Below are 17625 nucleotides of genomic sequence, written 5' to 3' on the forward strand. Positions count from 1 at the left end.
CTTCTCTATGTTACTTGCTTAAAAAAAAGTTTTTCAAAGAGATGGACAAAAAAATTTAGTGTAGATATTTTTAAACAGAGAGGAACTGTTAAAATATGAAATTGAGTTACTACCTCATCTTTCCTGCTAATAGAGATTTCATAAGTATGAAGTAACTCTTTCAAGTTTTCTATCTCATTCTGCAGTTGTTTCACTTGTGTGGCTTGTTTCTCTTTCTCTTGTCTCATTTGAAGCTTGTGTTGTTGAATCAAATTAAGTTCCCAATTCTTCAGTTCAGTCAGAATATTTGTCTGAAAAGATAAAAGGATGACAGTAATGCAATGAGTTTAAACTATTCCCTCCTCTCTGTAATTTTAATCTTAAAATACTTAGCAATTAACGAGACACAAATATTTGCAGTGATATTTCATTACACAGGCTGTGTACAGCTGTATTACCAGACAGTGAATCATGATATCTGAACATCCCTAATGGAGACAGTTATTCCAAAGATTTTGAAAAAAGATATTTTGTGCTACATATGCTTACGTACAATAGGCAACAACAACAAAGATACCATTCTCCCAGCAATCACACTGAAACTTCTCCTGCACTAACTCTACAATACAATGATATCTGTGAATGATTTTTAAGGATTCCATACAATATAAATACCTTAAGACTTCCACTCCAGAGATCAACTATATTTTCTATTTGAGTGGCTTTTCCATCTAGTGAAGTTAATTCAGTCACGGTGGTTTTGCTGACTTCTCCTGGACCATGTGTGGAAGAAGTTGCTTCTGGAAGAGCAGGTTGTTCCATACCAGCCTGCTTCACTGATGTTGAGACTGAAAGTGAAACAAGAGAATATGAACTGACACTCTGGAAAGACTGACTGGTCCACAGTTTGGGTGGAAGTCAGAAGACAGACAATGGTAAAAAGGAAATAAAATATTTATGACACCAGAAACGTCCTTTCCCCACATAAGAAAAACCAATCTAATACTAACACATGCTTCCTGGACACATATATTTAAACTGACAATCCTATAGTAACATTAGTAAATTCAAAAGTAGTGCTCCTTTAAAATACAGTATGTCAATATAAGTTAATTTGAAAGAGAATGAACACAGCAAGCACCAAAAATGTAGCCAGAAATAACATCTCTAAGTAAAGTCTTCTTGACAATTTTCTGCCTTTTTTCTCAATGAGCCTGTAAACACCTGAGGTCTGTGCTGTTCCTTTATGAATTCACAAAGTAGCATGTGGATATATTTCAATGTTATATCTATCTGCATCCATGTTTCTTAAAGTCTTAAATTTGTTCACCTTATTAGCCTTCAAGCAATTTGAGAAAGGACATACCTACCATTAATTTATATAATGCCTTATACAATAAATCCTCACTTTCAGGAGCTGTGGCTAGGTACCACTAAAGCTAGCTTGCATGCATTTGAGCTGAGAATAAAATTAGTATTTAAGTAAACTTGGGAAGTAAAATACTGTTTTATATTTTGTTATTCCTTACAGAAAATTATTATTTGAGTTGACAACTGAATAAAAGAAAATTAGAAGAGGTATTAGCAGATTCTTGCTAATAACAACAAACAAAACAACTTTAAAAAAATACTCTTTTTTTCCATAAATAGAGAAAACCTCCAATATTTTATTCTTCACTTCTGAAAAAAAGTATCATCTGATGGGTACTATTTTTTGATTCAACCTAGAAGGGATAAGCTTACCTGTCACAAAGCAGTATCTTCTGTGGACACGAGAAAAGTGTTTTTCTTAATTTATTTCAGGCAGAGCCTGAGGGTTGATATTCTTTTACAGTTATTTTTACTGTTAAGTGTCCTTTCCTAAGGAAATGAGAAGAGCTGTCTGGCTAATACTCTCTGTCACAAAACTACTACACTCATGCTCCAAAACAAAAGGGAAATAAGGAAGAACTGTGATGCAGAAGCAGTTACAACTGCTTTTTGATATTTCTCTCAAGGTAATACACAATCACAGATCATAAAATTAACACCAGCATGAGCTAAAGGAGTGCCATCTAACAGACTTAATGTCCTACAGTATAGTAAAAGCAAAAGACCATAAAGACATGATTCCCCATCACAGAGTATATTAAAATCAGGCTTTAGATTTTGTCATTGTTTTTCTTGAAAATGACAGAAGTATTGCTAAAGTAGTGGCAGAATTTTAATACTTGTTGCTTGTAAAAATGTCCCAAACACGAGACATGCCAGACAGATGATCCAGATTACTTGAAATAAATCTAATTTCTGTGATGAAGAATCTGGCTGGCATCTGACAATAAAATTGTCTGGCACTGTTACCATTGTCAAATATTCACAGTTCTGTCCTTCACCACTTTTCCCCATTCCTGCATGTCACTCCTTTCTTCAGTTGTGACATAAAATGCATGAAGCTTTGTTTTATTTTTAAACTTCTACTACTTGGTTAGATTATGAAGATATCCTACACAGCTCAGTTTGTAAGATACCTTAAAAAAAAAAAAAATCCAAAATCCAACAGAACAAAATGTAACCAATCAAAACAGGATATCAAAACAGACTGACAACTGCCATAGTCTGAGAATCACAGTATTACTAGTTCATCACTCCCCTTAATTCTCCCTATGAACAGATTATCCTAACACAGCTTTCATTTCTCTCATTTACCATTCTCTCATTTATAGGATGTATAAAATCTTAATTGAACCCACCAAGTGTGTCTGTCACATGTTTATAACATCTACTTATGAAATTCATCTTGGCCTTCCAGCACTGCCATAATTTTCTACAGTTGTACATACATTAATTTAATTCTCTTTTCTAATGCTCTCCTTCTGTCACCTCTATTCCTTCCATAAATTCATATGATGTCATTCAGTTACAGTGCACTAAGTATACTGGAACCATTTGGATATGATAAGTATAGAAATGCACTTTATTAAATAATCTCCACATGCATTTACTGCAACAAATCTCTAGACAGAGGTAATGAAATTAGCTGTTTATCCAGATGTCTGTTACTACATTGAGCTTTTCTGTGTTGTTCTAGTATTTGACTTTTTCTGCTTTTATTAAGTAAATAAGCTCTGACACTGTTCTCACACATTAGATGCTATTAGGGGCCCAAGCTGAGCACAGCAATTTGTTAAAATGTTCTAAGAAGTTTAATGGATATATACTGAGGATTGGCAGGCTTGAAGAGAAGGATTTTTTCCACTCTTTGGATATGAGTCATCACTGCACATCTCTGCAACAAATAATTTACTGGCCCAGTCTTAGTAATTTTCAAATTTAATCAACTAAGCTGATAATAAGAACAGGAAATTAAGTTTTATGTTTCAAAGTTTAAAAACATTTGGACATTGAACTGAATTGAATAGTAGAGCATGTTTATTCCAATTACTTCTCTTATTTGACTGAAAGCTATTAGGGAAGATACCATGTATACTTAAATTTTCTGCAACAAATAGAGATTACAGTAATCAGAGTTCTACCACCATAATGGTAGCATCCAGACCAAAGAATACTTCATAACCAGAACTTCATTTCAGAAGGCATCACATGGCATTGGAAACTCTGTTGGTCCCAATACCATCACATGGAGAAGGGGAAAATACATTGTAAACTGGAGAAGTTCTGCAGAAGAGCAAACTTTCAGATTTTAACTCCATGCTCAGAACATTCATTCAGTTTGTTTCACAGTTATAGAACACTAACATAATAATTTATGATTTTGTTATATTAGCACAGTTGCAGCATTAGAGCCAAATGTCAAAAAGCCTGATTTTTAGTATGAACAAGCAAGCAGGGCCAAAGAATGGAGTTTAACAAAAAAACTAACTGTCCTTCAGGAAAAAAAGCCTGGCAAACAATCTACAAAAGCTGGATGAGTCTGTGTAAATATTCTTCTTGTCTCTTATTTTCTCGGGGAAGTTCAGAAGCTCCTTTTTTACTGTCTTTAATTACTTTTCTTCCATTTTGAAAATAACAGACAAATTGTATTTTGCAGGGTGCTGGCTTTTGCAAAGACAATAAATATCTGATTGTTTCCTTGTAACGAGCAATACAACTCTTTTAATGAGAACTACAATGCAAAATTTTCATCAACATTAATTGTAAGACTATTTCTTTCCCCTGTTCCATGACAATTAATAAGAGCTTGCAAATGACTATTCTAATTTGACAATTCTAATTTGATAATTTGATAATTATCTTTTTAATAAACATTAAAAAGATAACTGTTCAAATATTTCAAGAGAAGCAACTAAGGGAAGGAATTTTGTCCTCTCACTTCCATGGCCATAAAAAGGAACAAAGACCTGACAGGCTACATGTTAAGCCCCCATGAAATGGGTTGATGCCAAATTGCAGCCACCAAAGCTGCTCTTTCACTCATCTCTGCAGCTGGACAGGGGAGAGAAAATATAATGAAGGGTTCATGGGTTGAGATAGGGAGCAGGAGAGATCACTCATGAAATACCATCGTGGGCTAAGCAGGCTCTACTTAGAGATATGAATTGAATTTATCACTAAAAAAAAGAGAACAGGATGAGAAGTAAAATAAGAACTTGAAAACGCCTTTCTCACACCTGTCTCTCTTTCCCAGCTCTACCTCCTGCCCCAGTGGCACACAGAGACAGGGAATGGAGGTTATGGACAGTTGCTCACACATTGTTCCTGCTCCCAGAGAGGAATCTTTCCCCTGCTGCAAGATATGGGGCCCCTCCTATGGGAGACAGTTCTCCATGAACTTCTCCAACATGAGTCCAGCCCATGGGCAACCGACTCTGAAGTGCTGCAGTGTGGGTCACTCTTCCACGGGGTGCAGTCCTGCAAAGACAGGCTGCTCCAGTGTGGGTCACCCACAGTGTCACAAGTCCTACCAGGAAACCTGCTGCAGCATGGGCTCCTCTCTCCACAGGTCTGTAGGTTCCTGCTCCAGTGTGGGCTTCCCATGAGGTCACAGCCCCCTCTCAGACATCCACCTGCTCCAGCATGGTTCTGTCTACTCCATAGGCTGCAGGTGGATCCCTGCATCCCCTGACCTCCATGGGCTGCAGGGGCATCCCAGCTCCAGTGCCTGGAGCACCCCCTGTCCCTGCTTCTCCAGTGACCTAGGTGTGTACAGAGCTGTTTCTCTCACATATTCTCAACTCTGTTTTCTGTGGTCACAATTACAACTATAGAAAACTTATTTTTCTTCTCAAATCTCTTATCACAGAGGCATTACTATGATTTGTCTCAGCATGGCCAGCTGCACTTCCATCCCTTGGAGCTTCCAGGGACTGGCTCTGTTGGACAAGGAGGAAGCTTTTGGCAGCTTCTCACAAAAGCCACCCCTGTGGTGGCACCCCAACTACTAAAGTTTGGCCATGCATACCTAATACAGCCCAGAAAAAAAATTAAAAAGTAAGAGCATAACCTGAAAGAGTTACAGAGGGACAGGAGATTCTTTTGGGTGGCTGGCTACAATTTTCTCTTCAGACAAATATGATAGAAAATAGAGTATATAGTCATATCAAAAAAGTGCAAGAGTTTAGTGCTTTGATTCTGATATTCTTACTTATGAAGAGCAGTACTACATGTCACAAAAAAATCCCTTACAAAAAAAATATTCCACTCAAACTGGGAGACAAAACTCTAAGCAGAGAGCACTGAGCAGAATACCCAAATTAGAATTTGCTCCATAACATAGTTCCACATAGTTCAGTTTGAAATTTCACACTGTTTTAAGAACATCAGCTCAGGTTTAGAAACAGTTCCAGTAGCTGACATTAACTGCTCTACAAATCAAGAGTTTTGCAAGTGTACTTGAATTCTGACAATCTCTGACTTATAATGTGACTGATCAACAACAGAAGAACCTCCAGAGGAGATAAGTACTCTGCTCATGGAGCTCTGGGAAGAATATAGGGAGTGACCACAGCTGTTTTAAAGGAAGCTGAAGCTATCTCAACACAGGAAAGGGCTCTGGGTGGCCTTTGTCTCTCACAAAAGGCTGCACCAGTTGAGAGGATCAACTGATTGAGTAAGTGGCCTTAGTTAACTGTGAACACTGAGCGGATTTCTGTGCTACCCAGACAAGCATGGCTTGAGCCAGCAAACAGTATAAAAAAAAGCCACCAGCAAAATGAACTTTCAACACAGCAATAGACTTGAGCTGGCTTTAACCCACAAAAACTGTTGCTGCAACTGGAGACAGCTTGTGTCATACAGTTCACCGGCAACAGGAGTCACAGCTGCACTGTGATCTGCATACTGCAGATATTCTTTTTGTGCTGTAACTGTTCACCTAAGTCCTGTTCAGATTTTGGCCAACTCACAGCTCGTGCCAAGGCCTGGTGTATCCTAGGAGTGTGCCATAAGGTCAGGGCAAGAGCAGCACGTAGGCAAGATATGATGGACAGAAGGGCTAAAGGTCATCATCTACCACTCACTACCTCCTGCAGGCTTAGTCCTTCCACACAGATTGTCTAGCAGTTGCTTTAGAATCTAAAAACTTAAAGAAATAGTATTGACCAAACTTCCAAGTTGGAAGGTACAAATATGTCACTTGTTCCTCTAAACAGCAGACATAAAGCCATCCACAAAGGTTATAAAAGTGAAGACAGAAAGATAGCTAAATATTTTTATAATTAAATTGAATGATAAAGAATAAAAGTTAGTTTAAAGTCAGTTTTTCCTGATTACGCTTAGCTTCCTAGAAAAGAAATTATGCAGGTGTATTTGTTTACTATTTCTTCTGAAGCAAAATTAACAGCAAAGCAAAATTCTCAATCTAAATGCTAGTGATCAAAGCAAACAACACAATCAAAAATATCCCCGTTACTAATGCATCATAAGACACTAAGTTTAGTGTCTTGTGATGTATTAGTAACATGGATAAATAAAATATCATGAAATAAATTAAAATTAGAAAAACAGGATCGAATTTAAAAGTAAGAATGACATTCATGCAGTGACATGATTAGTCATTACACAAAGCCCTTTTAAGGTAATCCTGCCTTCCATTGAATCATTGTTTCTATATGCATTTCTCTATCACAGCCGTACCAGCTTGAGCAAAACCAGCTGTGACACATCATATGCCAATGAAGTACACTGTAAGTAAGGGTATCCCTTCTTCTGTTATTACACCAACCATCTTTAAACATCAGCACCACAAAACATAAAGAACTGTCACCTGAAACAGCACATCAACACTGTCATCTGATGATGAAAGTGATGCCAGAGAGAGAACCCTTCAGGGAATATGCCTTCCTACATTTCTTCTTGTGCAAAATGCAAATGTACTACAAATTTTTCAAACTAAAGCTATTAAAAAATATAAGTCATCAAAGTTGTACCATTGTTCTTGTAAGCTCAACACATAGCCTTGGGCATACTACCTGGAGTACTATGGTGACTGGCATAATCTGTTAACCTGGAAATTCTTTCAGATGGTCTCTGTTCTGAGGCAGGTTCTGGCAACTTTGAGACACACTGCTCAAACTTCGGAGTCACTACAGTATAACGAAACAGCTCTTCATATTCATCCTGTTGCAAAGCAGTGACAAAGAATTAGAAAACTATAATTACATTTTTAAAAAATAGGCATATGTAAAAAGAAGTGCATATTATTTTATATAATTTTGAGAGATTTCTTTTTTATTATTATTGTGTAAACAAAGAGGATTTCCCCTAAAGCTGCAAAAGTGAGCTGTTTTCCTATAGTGATTATAATAATTTAACTTTCTCTTGTTTAATGTTCACATTCCTTCTGATTACAACTATATGCACTACAATAGCCACACAGAAAGACTCTGCAAGATTCCAGCATTGGATAGTATAACAGGCATCTAAAACAAGAACTGGAAAAAAACTCCAGTCCCAGATCATCTAAGTTATTAATCGGCCATTATTATTTCCAATCACTATGACTAGTCCTTCAAAGAAAAACATGTATTTTTATAGCCATGACAAAGAAGTTACTGAACACACTCTGTAACACAATGTTACGCACTCTGTAACATTGCAATTTCTTTGGTGGAAATTGTAAAGCCAATCATCAAAAGTGATTTGATTATACACAATTTTGTTTAGAGAGAATAAAATTATTCTCACCTTATATTATTAATTTTTAAAATTATACAGGTATACAGAATGTGTATATATAACTTAGAAAGAAGCTTTCCTATTAAGAAGCTACAAACCTATCTAACTGGTATGTGGCATTATGCTACACACCAAAGTAAGCCAATTAACATTTTTTTGAAACTCATAATGAAACAGATTTTCATGATGAAGGTATTTAGTGTTCATTGTGAAACCATAAACAATCTGTATTATAGCTTAAACATGGACTCTAGTAATTAATTAAGTAACAGTACCAGTTACTTACTAAAACAAATAAAATCTACTAATTAAAGATTTGGAAAACAATGCCCATTGGAAAACACTAAACCAGGTCACTAGCAGTTATTTTTACTTCACTTAGTATTATCACATTAGTTCTGTTATTAGTTCTGTTATATCAGATCAGTACCCTAATGAGGTCAAACCTCAGAAAACAAGTGTGAATTCAGAAATTAATTTCCTCTTAAACCTGGGGAAGTTAGAATGAAAACAATCAATGAAAGGTACCAATTACATGCAATGTGTTTTTGAATCTAGCAACTGAAAAGGATAATACTTCAAAACTCTCAGTGTAACTTGTATATTTTTGTGCGCTTCAAATAATTAGAGAATTTAAGAAGCTACGTTTGGTACATTTAATCTGCATTCTAGTTTCCATTTAAATGTCTATTTCCCATCTTCTAATCTATCACGCTCAAAGTAAAAGCCTAAATAAATGTATACAAAGCTATAGAATTACAAATACATGATGTATCTTTTGGATACACAAGTGTGTCACAATCCATGTAAAAGGTATAGTTAGCTGCAAATCAACAAGTTATTAATTTTTCCACAGCCATATCTTTCTAAACGTATACAGTTTAAATTTTATAAGGTATCAAAAGAAGAAAACACATATCTTTAGGTCTGTTACTCAATCAGGAACCTGCAGCAAAAAAAACTCCCTGCAGCAAAATTTCAGCTGAGTAAAAAAGCCAATATTAGCCTTAACTAATAAAAATTTAATGATTCTGCAGATGTTAGATCACACCTCTGTCTTCTTTTAAGAGATCATGCAACCAAATAGCAACTTAAAACTAATTCTTCCCAACAAACAAGTTAGTTCTCAGACAGAGCTGACCCAGCTGCTTCCATGATTATCTTAGTCAATTCAAGGACCTAGTAGATTAGATGTCAGATGCAAGTGGGTGTCTCATGTTGAGTCACCCAATTTATCCATTATCACACAACATGTCCTACTATAGACATGCCTAGCATTCAAAATATGGGTATCAAATTACATCAGGGGATTTCTTTCAGGTTCTAATTCTTTTATTAAAACTCAAAGAATCCAATCTGTACAGGAATACGCACGCTTACGCGCCAACAGAAAGTGTCAATAAACAGCATCCAGTGACAAATCTGGAAATAAATGTTTATAAATTACAATATTACAACACTGTTGAAATGAAGTTGAAAGGCAAATATTAAAGAAAGCACAGAGTCCCAGTTGTAATCAGAAACTTAGACACACGAAAAAAAAAATCCTGGAGACAGCAGTGGGAATATGTACGGAAACGCTCAGTGATTAGGTGTATTACCTCAATCTTAGATACTCCAAACCAAGTATGCTGCAACTGGAATGCAATATTGATCAGTACATTTAAAATAAAACCATAATAAAATTAACAATATATCTTTGGTTTATTATCATGGTTCTGCTTTAAACAGAACTTTCAAGCTGTTTTGTCAACTGCAAACAATTCTGTTAATGTATAAAACTAGATTAATATAATTCTATGATCCGAAGGTCTGTGGAGTTTTGACTATTTAATGCCTTGATTTTGTAGAAGAAAATGTAGTGATGAAATGAACAAATGGCACAAAAAAATCGATGTTTTTTGATAATTTTTTTCTATTTTTAAAATAAAAATCTACAGATACTGCAAAGGATTGTAGTCAAGGTTACTAGACAATATGACAAGAAGAGATTGAATGGATAAAGTCTTGCAGAACAAATAAAGTAATGGAAATTCTCTAAGAGCCAGTGGATCTCTTTGTAAGGAAAATAATAAGGTGGTCTCTACTTAAAAGCAACACATTATCAAAAAGGCCCAAACAGACAAAACAGAACAGACCTTCCAAAAATATCTAAAGTCAACATTCCTACTGATCAGCTGCGACCTCAATGTTATTCTTTTTCAACAGTAACAAACTCCTACAAAGGGTAGCTTTGGGATTGTGTAGTTTGGAGAAAAGGCAGCTGAGGGGACTTGTTGCTCTGCACAGCTTCCTGAGCAGGGGAAGTGAGAAGAGATGTCCATCTTGTCTCTCTGGGACCCAGTGATGGAATGAGTGGGAATTGTTCGAAATTGTGTTGAGGAGGATCAGATTTGACATTAGGAAGAATTTCTTTACTGAGAGGGCAATCAAACACTGGAATCGGCTTCCCTCCCGAGGCAAAGTGTTAGATGCCACGAGCCTGTTACTGTTTAAGAGGCATTTGCACAATGCCCTGTAATAACATGCATTAACTTTTGCTCAGCCACAAAATGGTTAGGCAGTTTGGCCAACAATTGATGTAGATCACTTCCAAATGGAACTATTCTTCTCTAGACAAGTTCTCATTCACAAATCAGTCACTCATTAGTGTAAGTTTATCATTCTCTACCAGATGGCCTTAGAGCCTCCTTGGTAATCAACCAGGTCATAACAGAAAATTCTGGTCCTTCAAGATTTGTAGCATGATGCTTTTATCTTGTTCTCTGACTACAAAAAGCACTGAAAACACACATGCATTTCTATTCCTCTCTCATCCATGAGGTACAAGTACAAATAGAGATGTACATGAACTGCGGAAATGAATTGCCCCATAAAATGTTGTTTTAAAGGTACAAGTCAATCCAAACGATAAAAAAGAAAGAAGAAACCTTCTTAATTAAACAGTGCTGCCACTGTATATGCCCATGTGGCATTTCACCACATGGCAAATGTTGAGATGCACTTCTACAGGGCAACTAGAAAAACATGTTATTGCCAAAGCTGTCCTGGTTTGGACTGTATCCTACCAAACGAAAAAACCACAAAATCTACTATGCAAATAAGAATAACCAATTATTAAAATATGAAAATCTGCTGCTTTCAAAAAAATGGTATAAAGACTTTACCCGTATCATTGCATCCTCTTGAAAGCATGACGAGCACAGAAAAGGCAACCCTTTTCAGTATTCATTACTGAAAACATTCAATATTATAGCTACTGAATGTCCTAATGCATTTGATGCAGAAAGTAAAAAAAAACGAAACAAAAAGAAATAATTTCCTTTCTGTGATTAACTTGGCCATAATACTACTCCAAGGGAAATAAATCCATTAAAAAAATTCAGTTCTTACAAAACTGAATTATGGGGAAAGCCTAAAATATAGTTATTCTTCATCTCTCACAAGTCATGGATTTCTACCCTACTGTGTCAAATTCTGTCTTCTTGATAAGACTTAACACAAATAAAGAATAACACTAGGAAAAAAGGTAAGAAAACCACTTATTTTACTTGCAGCTGATCAAACTCTAAAGTTTAGGTAAGAATATAAATTTCTTGTGAAATGCACAGAATGGAATCGAACTGAACACATTTTAGTATCAGTATTCTTTGCAGTCCACTTTCTTTTCACTAATATTTTTATTATTTTCCTGTGTATGTAAAATATAAAAAAGATGCACATTTAGTTAGATTTCCTCCTAGTTACCCTTCACCAAATAAAACGCCATGACAGTAAATCAAATTATATTGCCTCTGTCCTACCTGAGGATCTGAAGAAACAGAACTGTCCTGAACAAAGTCATTTGAGAAAACTGGACTTGTGCTTTTCTCCTCATCAGATGACATTCTGCACAAAGTAAGTCTATAAAACAGTAGAAGCTGAACTTCATTTTTCAGTTTCAGTATGTAAACATATATTCACCAATATTTTCCCCAGAAATAGATTCTGCTGTAACAACTGGATCAATGCCCATTCTGTGCACTAAGCTGATTGAACAGCCTCATTATATAATGCTGGAAACTTACTGATCCAAACCATATTCAAAATAATGGAAATATTTTCACTAACTTATAAGAAAACAAGACCCCAAAGCAACTATGTCAGTTGTTGCAGTTACAGACATACTCCTGTCAATCTCTCATTTTTATTCACACTGTATTGCCTTTTAGCTTATCAGGCTGTTCCAGTAAAAAATTCCTACAGAGCAACATAAGAATGTACAAGCTACACTGTGCCCACCCACTATATTACCTCAACCACAGCCCAGGAAAAGATAGTGCCCTGAACACTCCTGTTCAGTACCCGGAATCTTACTGGTCAACATCAGTCTCCCAACACTTTCTTGAGTTTCAGGCCCAGGAGCATGAACATATATGGAAGGACAAGTAATACCTTAGGTTCAATAAATATCAATCATTCCAGCAATTTCTTAGCAAGACAGTGAGGCATTCTTTGAATATTTGGGAAGTAGGCAATGTTGAGGAATTGATAAGAAGCTTGAAGACCTTGTGAAAGGAATATGTATCTTTTAATACAGCCTTGTATAGGTCCTTCAGTGAAGAACTGAAGCTCTTGTGATAAGATTTGACACCATAAAGGGAAAGGACTCTAAAAGATATGGTAGAGGAGAGAAAGATGAAAGGAATTAGAAAATGAGGGGAAACGGGGAAACTGAGTATAAAGCAAGGTGAGTTTGTTAATGAATGAATGGCAGTGTGATACAGGTGCCTGATGCACATGAAAGACGATTAGACACATTGACTAGAGAGCTGTCAGGAGAGAAGCATACCACCATAAATAACGAGAGGAACTGAATGAATGAAGCAGGAAGAGGAACTTTACAATGAAGCAAACAACTTGCAAGGAAAATTTATTTTTAGAGAGATCTTTACAACTGCCAATTATAATATTCTTATTTTTTAAACAGATGCATTTTCTGACAGAAATGTAAATTTTAAATTGCTAGTTGTACTGTCATAAAACTGGCAGGAATATCCTACCTAAATACCATCAATGTTTCTCAAAGTATCAAACCCCCTACATAGTTCTCTATATAGGAATACAGATAGAAATTAATTATCCTTTTGCTCTTTGAGCTGTTCCATACACTGATTCTTCCTGCACCACAAAAGGTCTCTCTGCCATGGATATTTTTACACCTTTCAGAATGACAAGCTCATTTCTGTGCTGATGATGGATGTCTAAAAAACAATATAAAGACAGTTTCAAATGCTGAGATTCCTGTAGCTCAAGGTTCAAAAGACATGATCACCATCTTCCTACTTCCTTCTGAGCCCTCATATACCAACCACATTTTTAAAGCACAAAAAATGGAGTCTAATGAAGGTTTACTTTGTACTTTTTATTTCTGTATCTCTATGAGTAGATGACAGAATAAACACTACCTTCATCAGCTTCACCTTTTTCATTGCCTCCTGGTCTGATAATTTTCTCCTTTCCTCTCTCACATGAATTATTCCTTATATATATCCTTGGCTTTAGCCTCTCTACATAATGAAATAGCCCTATACTAGCACTTTACCTTCTTTTAGCTGATAAAGTCTTTCAATACCAAAAAATTCCTATGCAATCATAAAACATCAACTACGGCTTCATATGCTTTCCTACATGATTTCTCAAATTGTGGATCCTGACTACTCTAAAACCTTGGATCTATTCAAAGATGTGTGTGCATTAGTGAAGACCACAAAGAACCAACTGTCTAGCACTTATAGGATTTATATGTGTATTTGCAGCCAGAAGTTCGAAATATTGTCACACCTTCCCTTCTCGGTACACTTCAAAAGAACTAAACTACTGATTTTTCTGAGAAATAGGACGGCAAATGGAGTTCAATGTGAATACAGATAAGTCCAAGGAAGTTGAAAAGAAAAGTTTTTACTGAAAAGTTTGTTCAATAACTTAAGACCATTGTCCCGAGTTCTGTTTTCAGCTCTCTAAGATCATGCCCCTTACATGCAATCAAGTGGATCTAGCTCTCTACTTATCCCTAAAACTAATCTCTGGTCTTCCAAAACTCAAAAGGTTCCTTCATCACAAGTGACAACGCAAAGTGACCTCAGTCACTCATACAGCTTCCCCTCAAGGCCCTTCACCATCTTCACTGCCCACCTTTGGCTGCTGTCCAATAGGTTCATGTCTCTCTTAAACTGTGGCACCCAGAACTGCCCCCAGCACTGGAGGTGAGGCCTCCACAGCTCACGGCAGAGCAGGACAGTCCCCTCCCTTGCCCAGCTGGCCATGCTGTCCCTGATGTCCCCAGGACACGGCTGGCCCTCCTGGCTGCCAGGGCACTGCTGACCATGTTCAACTTGCCATTGACCAGGATTCACCAGACCACTTCAGTGGTGCTGTTTTCCAGTTTGTTCTTACATTCAGGGTTGCCCTGTCCCAGGTGGATTTTCTGCCTTTGAGGAAATCAACAGCCCTACCTAATTTAGTATTGTCAAAAAACTTACTTCAACACCTGCATCCAAGTCAATTAAGAGTATGTTGAAAAACACCAGACCTAAGCTGGATCCCTGTGGAACCCTCTAGGGACAGGTCCCCAGTCTGTTGTCACCTTATTCAAAGTAAGCGTCTGTGCCCACTTCATGAGCCAGTTACTCACCCATTATGTGTTATCCAGCTGTGTGCTGGACATTTTCTCCAGAAGGATACTGTGAGAGACAGTACCAAAAGCTTTACTGAAATCCAAAAAGACCACATCAACTGGTTTCTCTTGATCAAGTAGGTGGGTCACCTTGTCATGAAAGGGAATTAAGTTTTTCAGGCAGGATCTTCTTCTCATGGACCTATGCTGGCGGTGATTGATGAGTGCATCAATGTTGCAGACTGAAGCAAAGAACTCATCTCTGCCGTGTCTATGTCCCCGTTTGTGAGGTGATGATCCTCATCATGTAACAGGCTCATGTTATTTCTGGACTGCCTTTTATTACCGACATATTTTTAAAAATCACTTTTTCTGTCCCCCACAGTACTGGCCAGCTTCAAGTCTAACTGAGCTCTGGCCACATAAATTTCTTGTCTATCATGGAGAGCTGAATTTCTGTATTTTTCCCATGTAATCTGACTTTGCTTCCACTGGGCATTTGTTTTCCTTTTTTGCCTTAGCTTCAGAAGTAGATCCCTGCTCAGCCAAGTCAGACTAAGAATAACTTGTCAGCTTTGATCTCAGTGAACAAGCACTAAGTACCACAAAATACCGGATAAGTTCCTAAAAGGAGAAATCAAGGATATTAAGAGACCACCTCTGGGTCAACAAGCTAATTTGCTAAGCTGCAAATCATTATATGGGGAAAGACAAGTGAGAAGAACATCCTCAAGCTTACCAGGTTCTTCTAAACTTATCTGAGCACCTGCCAAAATATATTTCTGACTTTATTAAAGAAAGATTCCTGCTAACAGCAGCAGTTTCTTCCAAACCATAAGCATATAACTGCAGCAGTAACACTGCTACTTTCAAGAAACAGGATGCAACTATAAAGACCTTGGTCTGACTCAGCATTGTTGCTCTCCTCCTTAATTTTGAATTAATTAAGCTGTGCTTGGGTGTTTGTTTACTTTTGATGTTTTCCAAATAATTAATGTTTCATTTGGATCAGAGGACTCAACACATAGGAAAGATAAACATGGGTAAAGTCAGAACAGTCTACAGTGGGTCATCCAGTCCAGACCTCATGCTTAAGCAAGGTCATCCTGGAGCACATAGTACACGATTGCATCCAGGTGGGTTTTGAGTATTTCCAATGAAGGAGACTCCACAACCCCTCTAAGCAATCTGTTCCAGTTCACGGTCACCTGCACAATAAAGAAGCTCCCTCTCATGTTCAGGTGCACTTCCTGTGCATCAGTTTCTGCCCATTACCTCTTGTCCTACAGCTTGGCACCACTAGGAAGAGCCTGACTCCATTGCCTTGGCACCCTCCCTTCAGATAATCATAGACATTGATGAGGTCTCCTCTCAGCTGTCTCTTCTTGAGGCTCAGCTCCCTCTGCCTTTCCTCTTAAAATGCTCCAGTCCCCTCATCACCTTTGTAGCCTCTGCTCCCCCATTCCAGGAGCTCCATGTCTCTCGGGTCCTAAGGAGCCCAGAACTGGACACTGTTGCAAGTGCGGCCTCAGCAGGGCTGAGTACAGGGGCAGGATGACCTTCCATGACCTGCTGGCAATGCTCTTCCTAATGCCAGGATATCATAGGCACTTCTGGTCACAAGGACATACTGCTGGCTCATGGACAGCTTCTTGTCCACCAGGACCCCCAGGTCCTTCTCCACAGAGCTGCTCCCCAGCAGATCAGCCCCAGGTGCCTGAGGCTGTTCTTCCCCAGGTGCAGGACCCTTCATTTGCCTTTGTTGACTGATCTGAAGACGGTTCTTCTCTGCCCAGCTCTCCAACCTGCCGAGGTCCTTCTGAAGGGCTGCATGGCACTCCAGAGTGTTGGCCATTCATCCCAGCTTTGTGTTCTCAGTGAATTTGAGTGCTGAGGAGACACCTGCCCCTACACCCATGCCATGGATGAACAAGCTAAACAGTTCTGGGCCCAGTACTGAGCCTTGGGGGACACGGCCAGAGACAGAACTACATCTCCTGCCAGCAGGGGCAAGACATATTCGCTCGCTATAGCTGTACCCCCGTGCAAAGCAGCGCTATTCACGCTTTTAACTCCTCACTACAGCAGCTCCGCAGCTGCCCCCGATGCCGGCAGCGCCGACACCGCGGCAGCCATGGCAGCCGGGGACAAACAGCGACAATACCCTGAGTGTCCCACAGAAACTAAGGAGGCACAGGGATGGTCAGGCGGCCGCGAATACGATAGATTATGAACAGGAGATTGTCCTCTGCTTTTCTTATACAGGGCTTTCAAGGCAACCAGCCCAACCAGTGGGCAGAGAGTGCCCACTGGCACCCAGAGGAAACTCGGGGTGGAGCTGCGGGCGGCAGTGAGGCCCCCAGGCAGGAGCAGGGGTGCTGTGGGAAGGACGGCGCGGCCCCGGCCCCCCCTGCTCACCTGCGGGCTCCGGCCGCGCCGGCCTCCGGCCCCGACGGTTTCAAACTGCCGGAGCGGAAGAGGAACCACCTCTGCGATAGGCTCAGGGCTCCTTTGCAAGGCATCCTCCGATTGGGCGGTTTGGCGGTGAAACAGCCTATCGAATCGCATGGCCGAGGGCGCGCACGCCGCCAGCCTCGCCCCGCCCTCGGGAGGAGCCTCCCGCGGGCGGGGCGGGGCTGGCGCCGACGGGGGCGGGCGGCGAGGTCCCCTGGTGGGCCCGGTTGGGCCAGGCCGTGTTGTATCGGCCTGGGCCGTACCGTGACGTGTTCTGTCGGGCCGTGCCGGGCCGTGCCGTGTTATATCGGGTCGGGCCGGGCCGGGCCGGGCCGGGCCGGCGGGCACAGGTATGCCGGGCTCGGTGCTGCGGGCCCGCATTGCCCGCCCGCGCCCCGCGGCAGAGCCATGTATGGTGGCCCTGG

The 17625-nt window shown here is 39.3% G+C and overlaps 1 protein-coding gene across 4 annotated transcripts in view; it reads right to left on the bottom strand.

The window, feature by feature from the left end:
• The window catches only part of POC5 (POC5 centriolar protein), a 28168-nt gene extending 10936 nt beyond the window's left edge, over positions 1-17232 (bottom strand). The window contains exons 1-6 of one of the 4 annotated variants that reach the window (XM_050986900.1): positions 17165-17232; positions 11895-11994; positions 9693-9728; positions 7386-7533; positions 655-827; positions 114-290 (exon numbers count right to left, since the gene is read on the bottom strand). In XM_050986900.1, coding sequence (XP_050842857.1) covers positions 114-290; positions 655-827; positions 7386-7533; positions 9693-9728; positions 11895-11978 — 618 coding nt within the window. In that variant the 5' untranslated portion in view covers positions 11979-11994; positions 17165-17232. Of the gene's footprint in view, positions 1-113; positions 291-654; positions 828-7385; positions 7534-9692; positions 9729-11894; positions 11995-17164 lie in introns of those variants that run through there. The other 3 variants (XM_030237276.2, XM_050986897.1, XM_030237278.2) reach the window with 3 other exon arrangements.
• Positions 17233-17625: the final 393 nt, after the last annotated feature.

This window comes from Serinus canaria, chromosome Z, assembly GCF_022539315.1.
Source record: "Serinus canaria isolate serCan28SL12 chromosome Z, serCan2020, whole genome shotgun sequence".
Lineage (NCBI taxonomy): Eukaryota > Metazoa > Chordata > Aves > Passeriformes > Fringillidae > Serinus > Serinus canaria.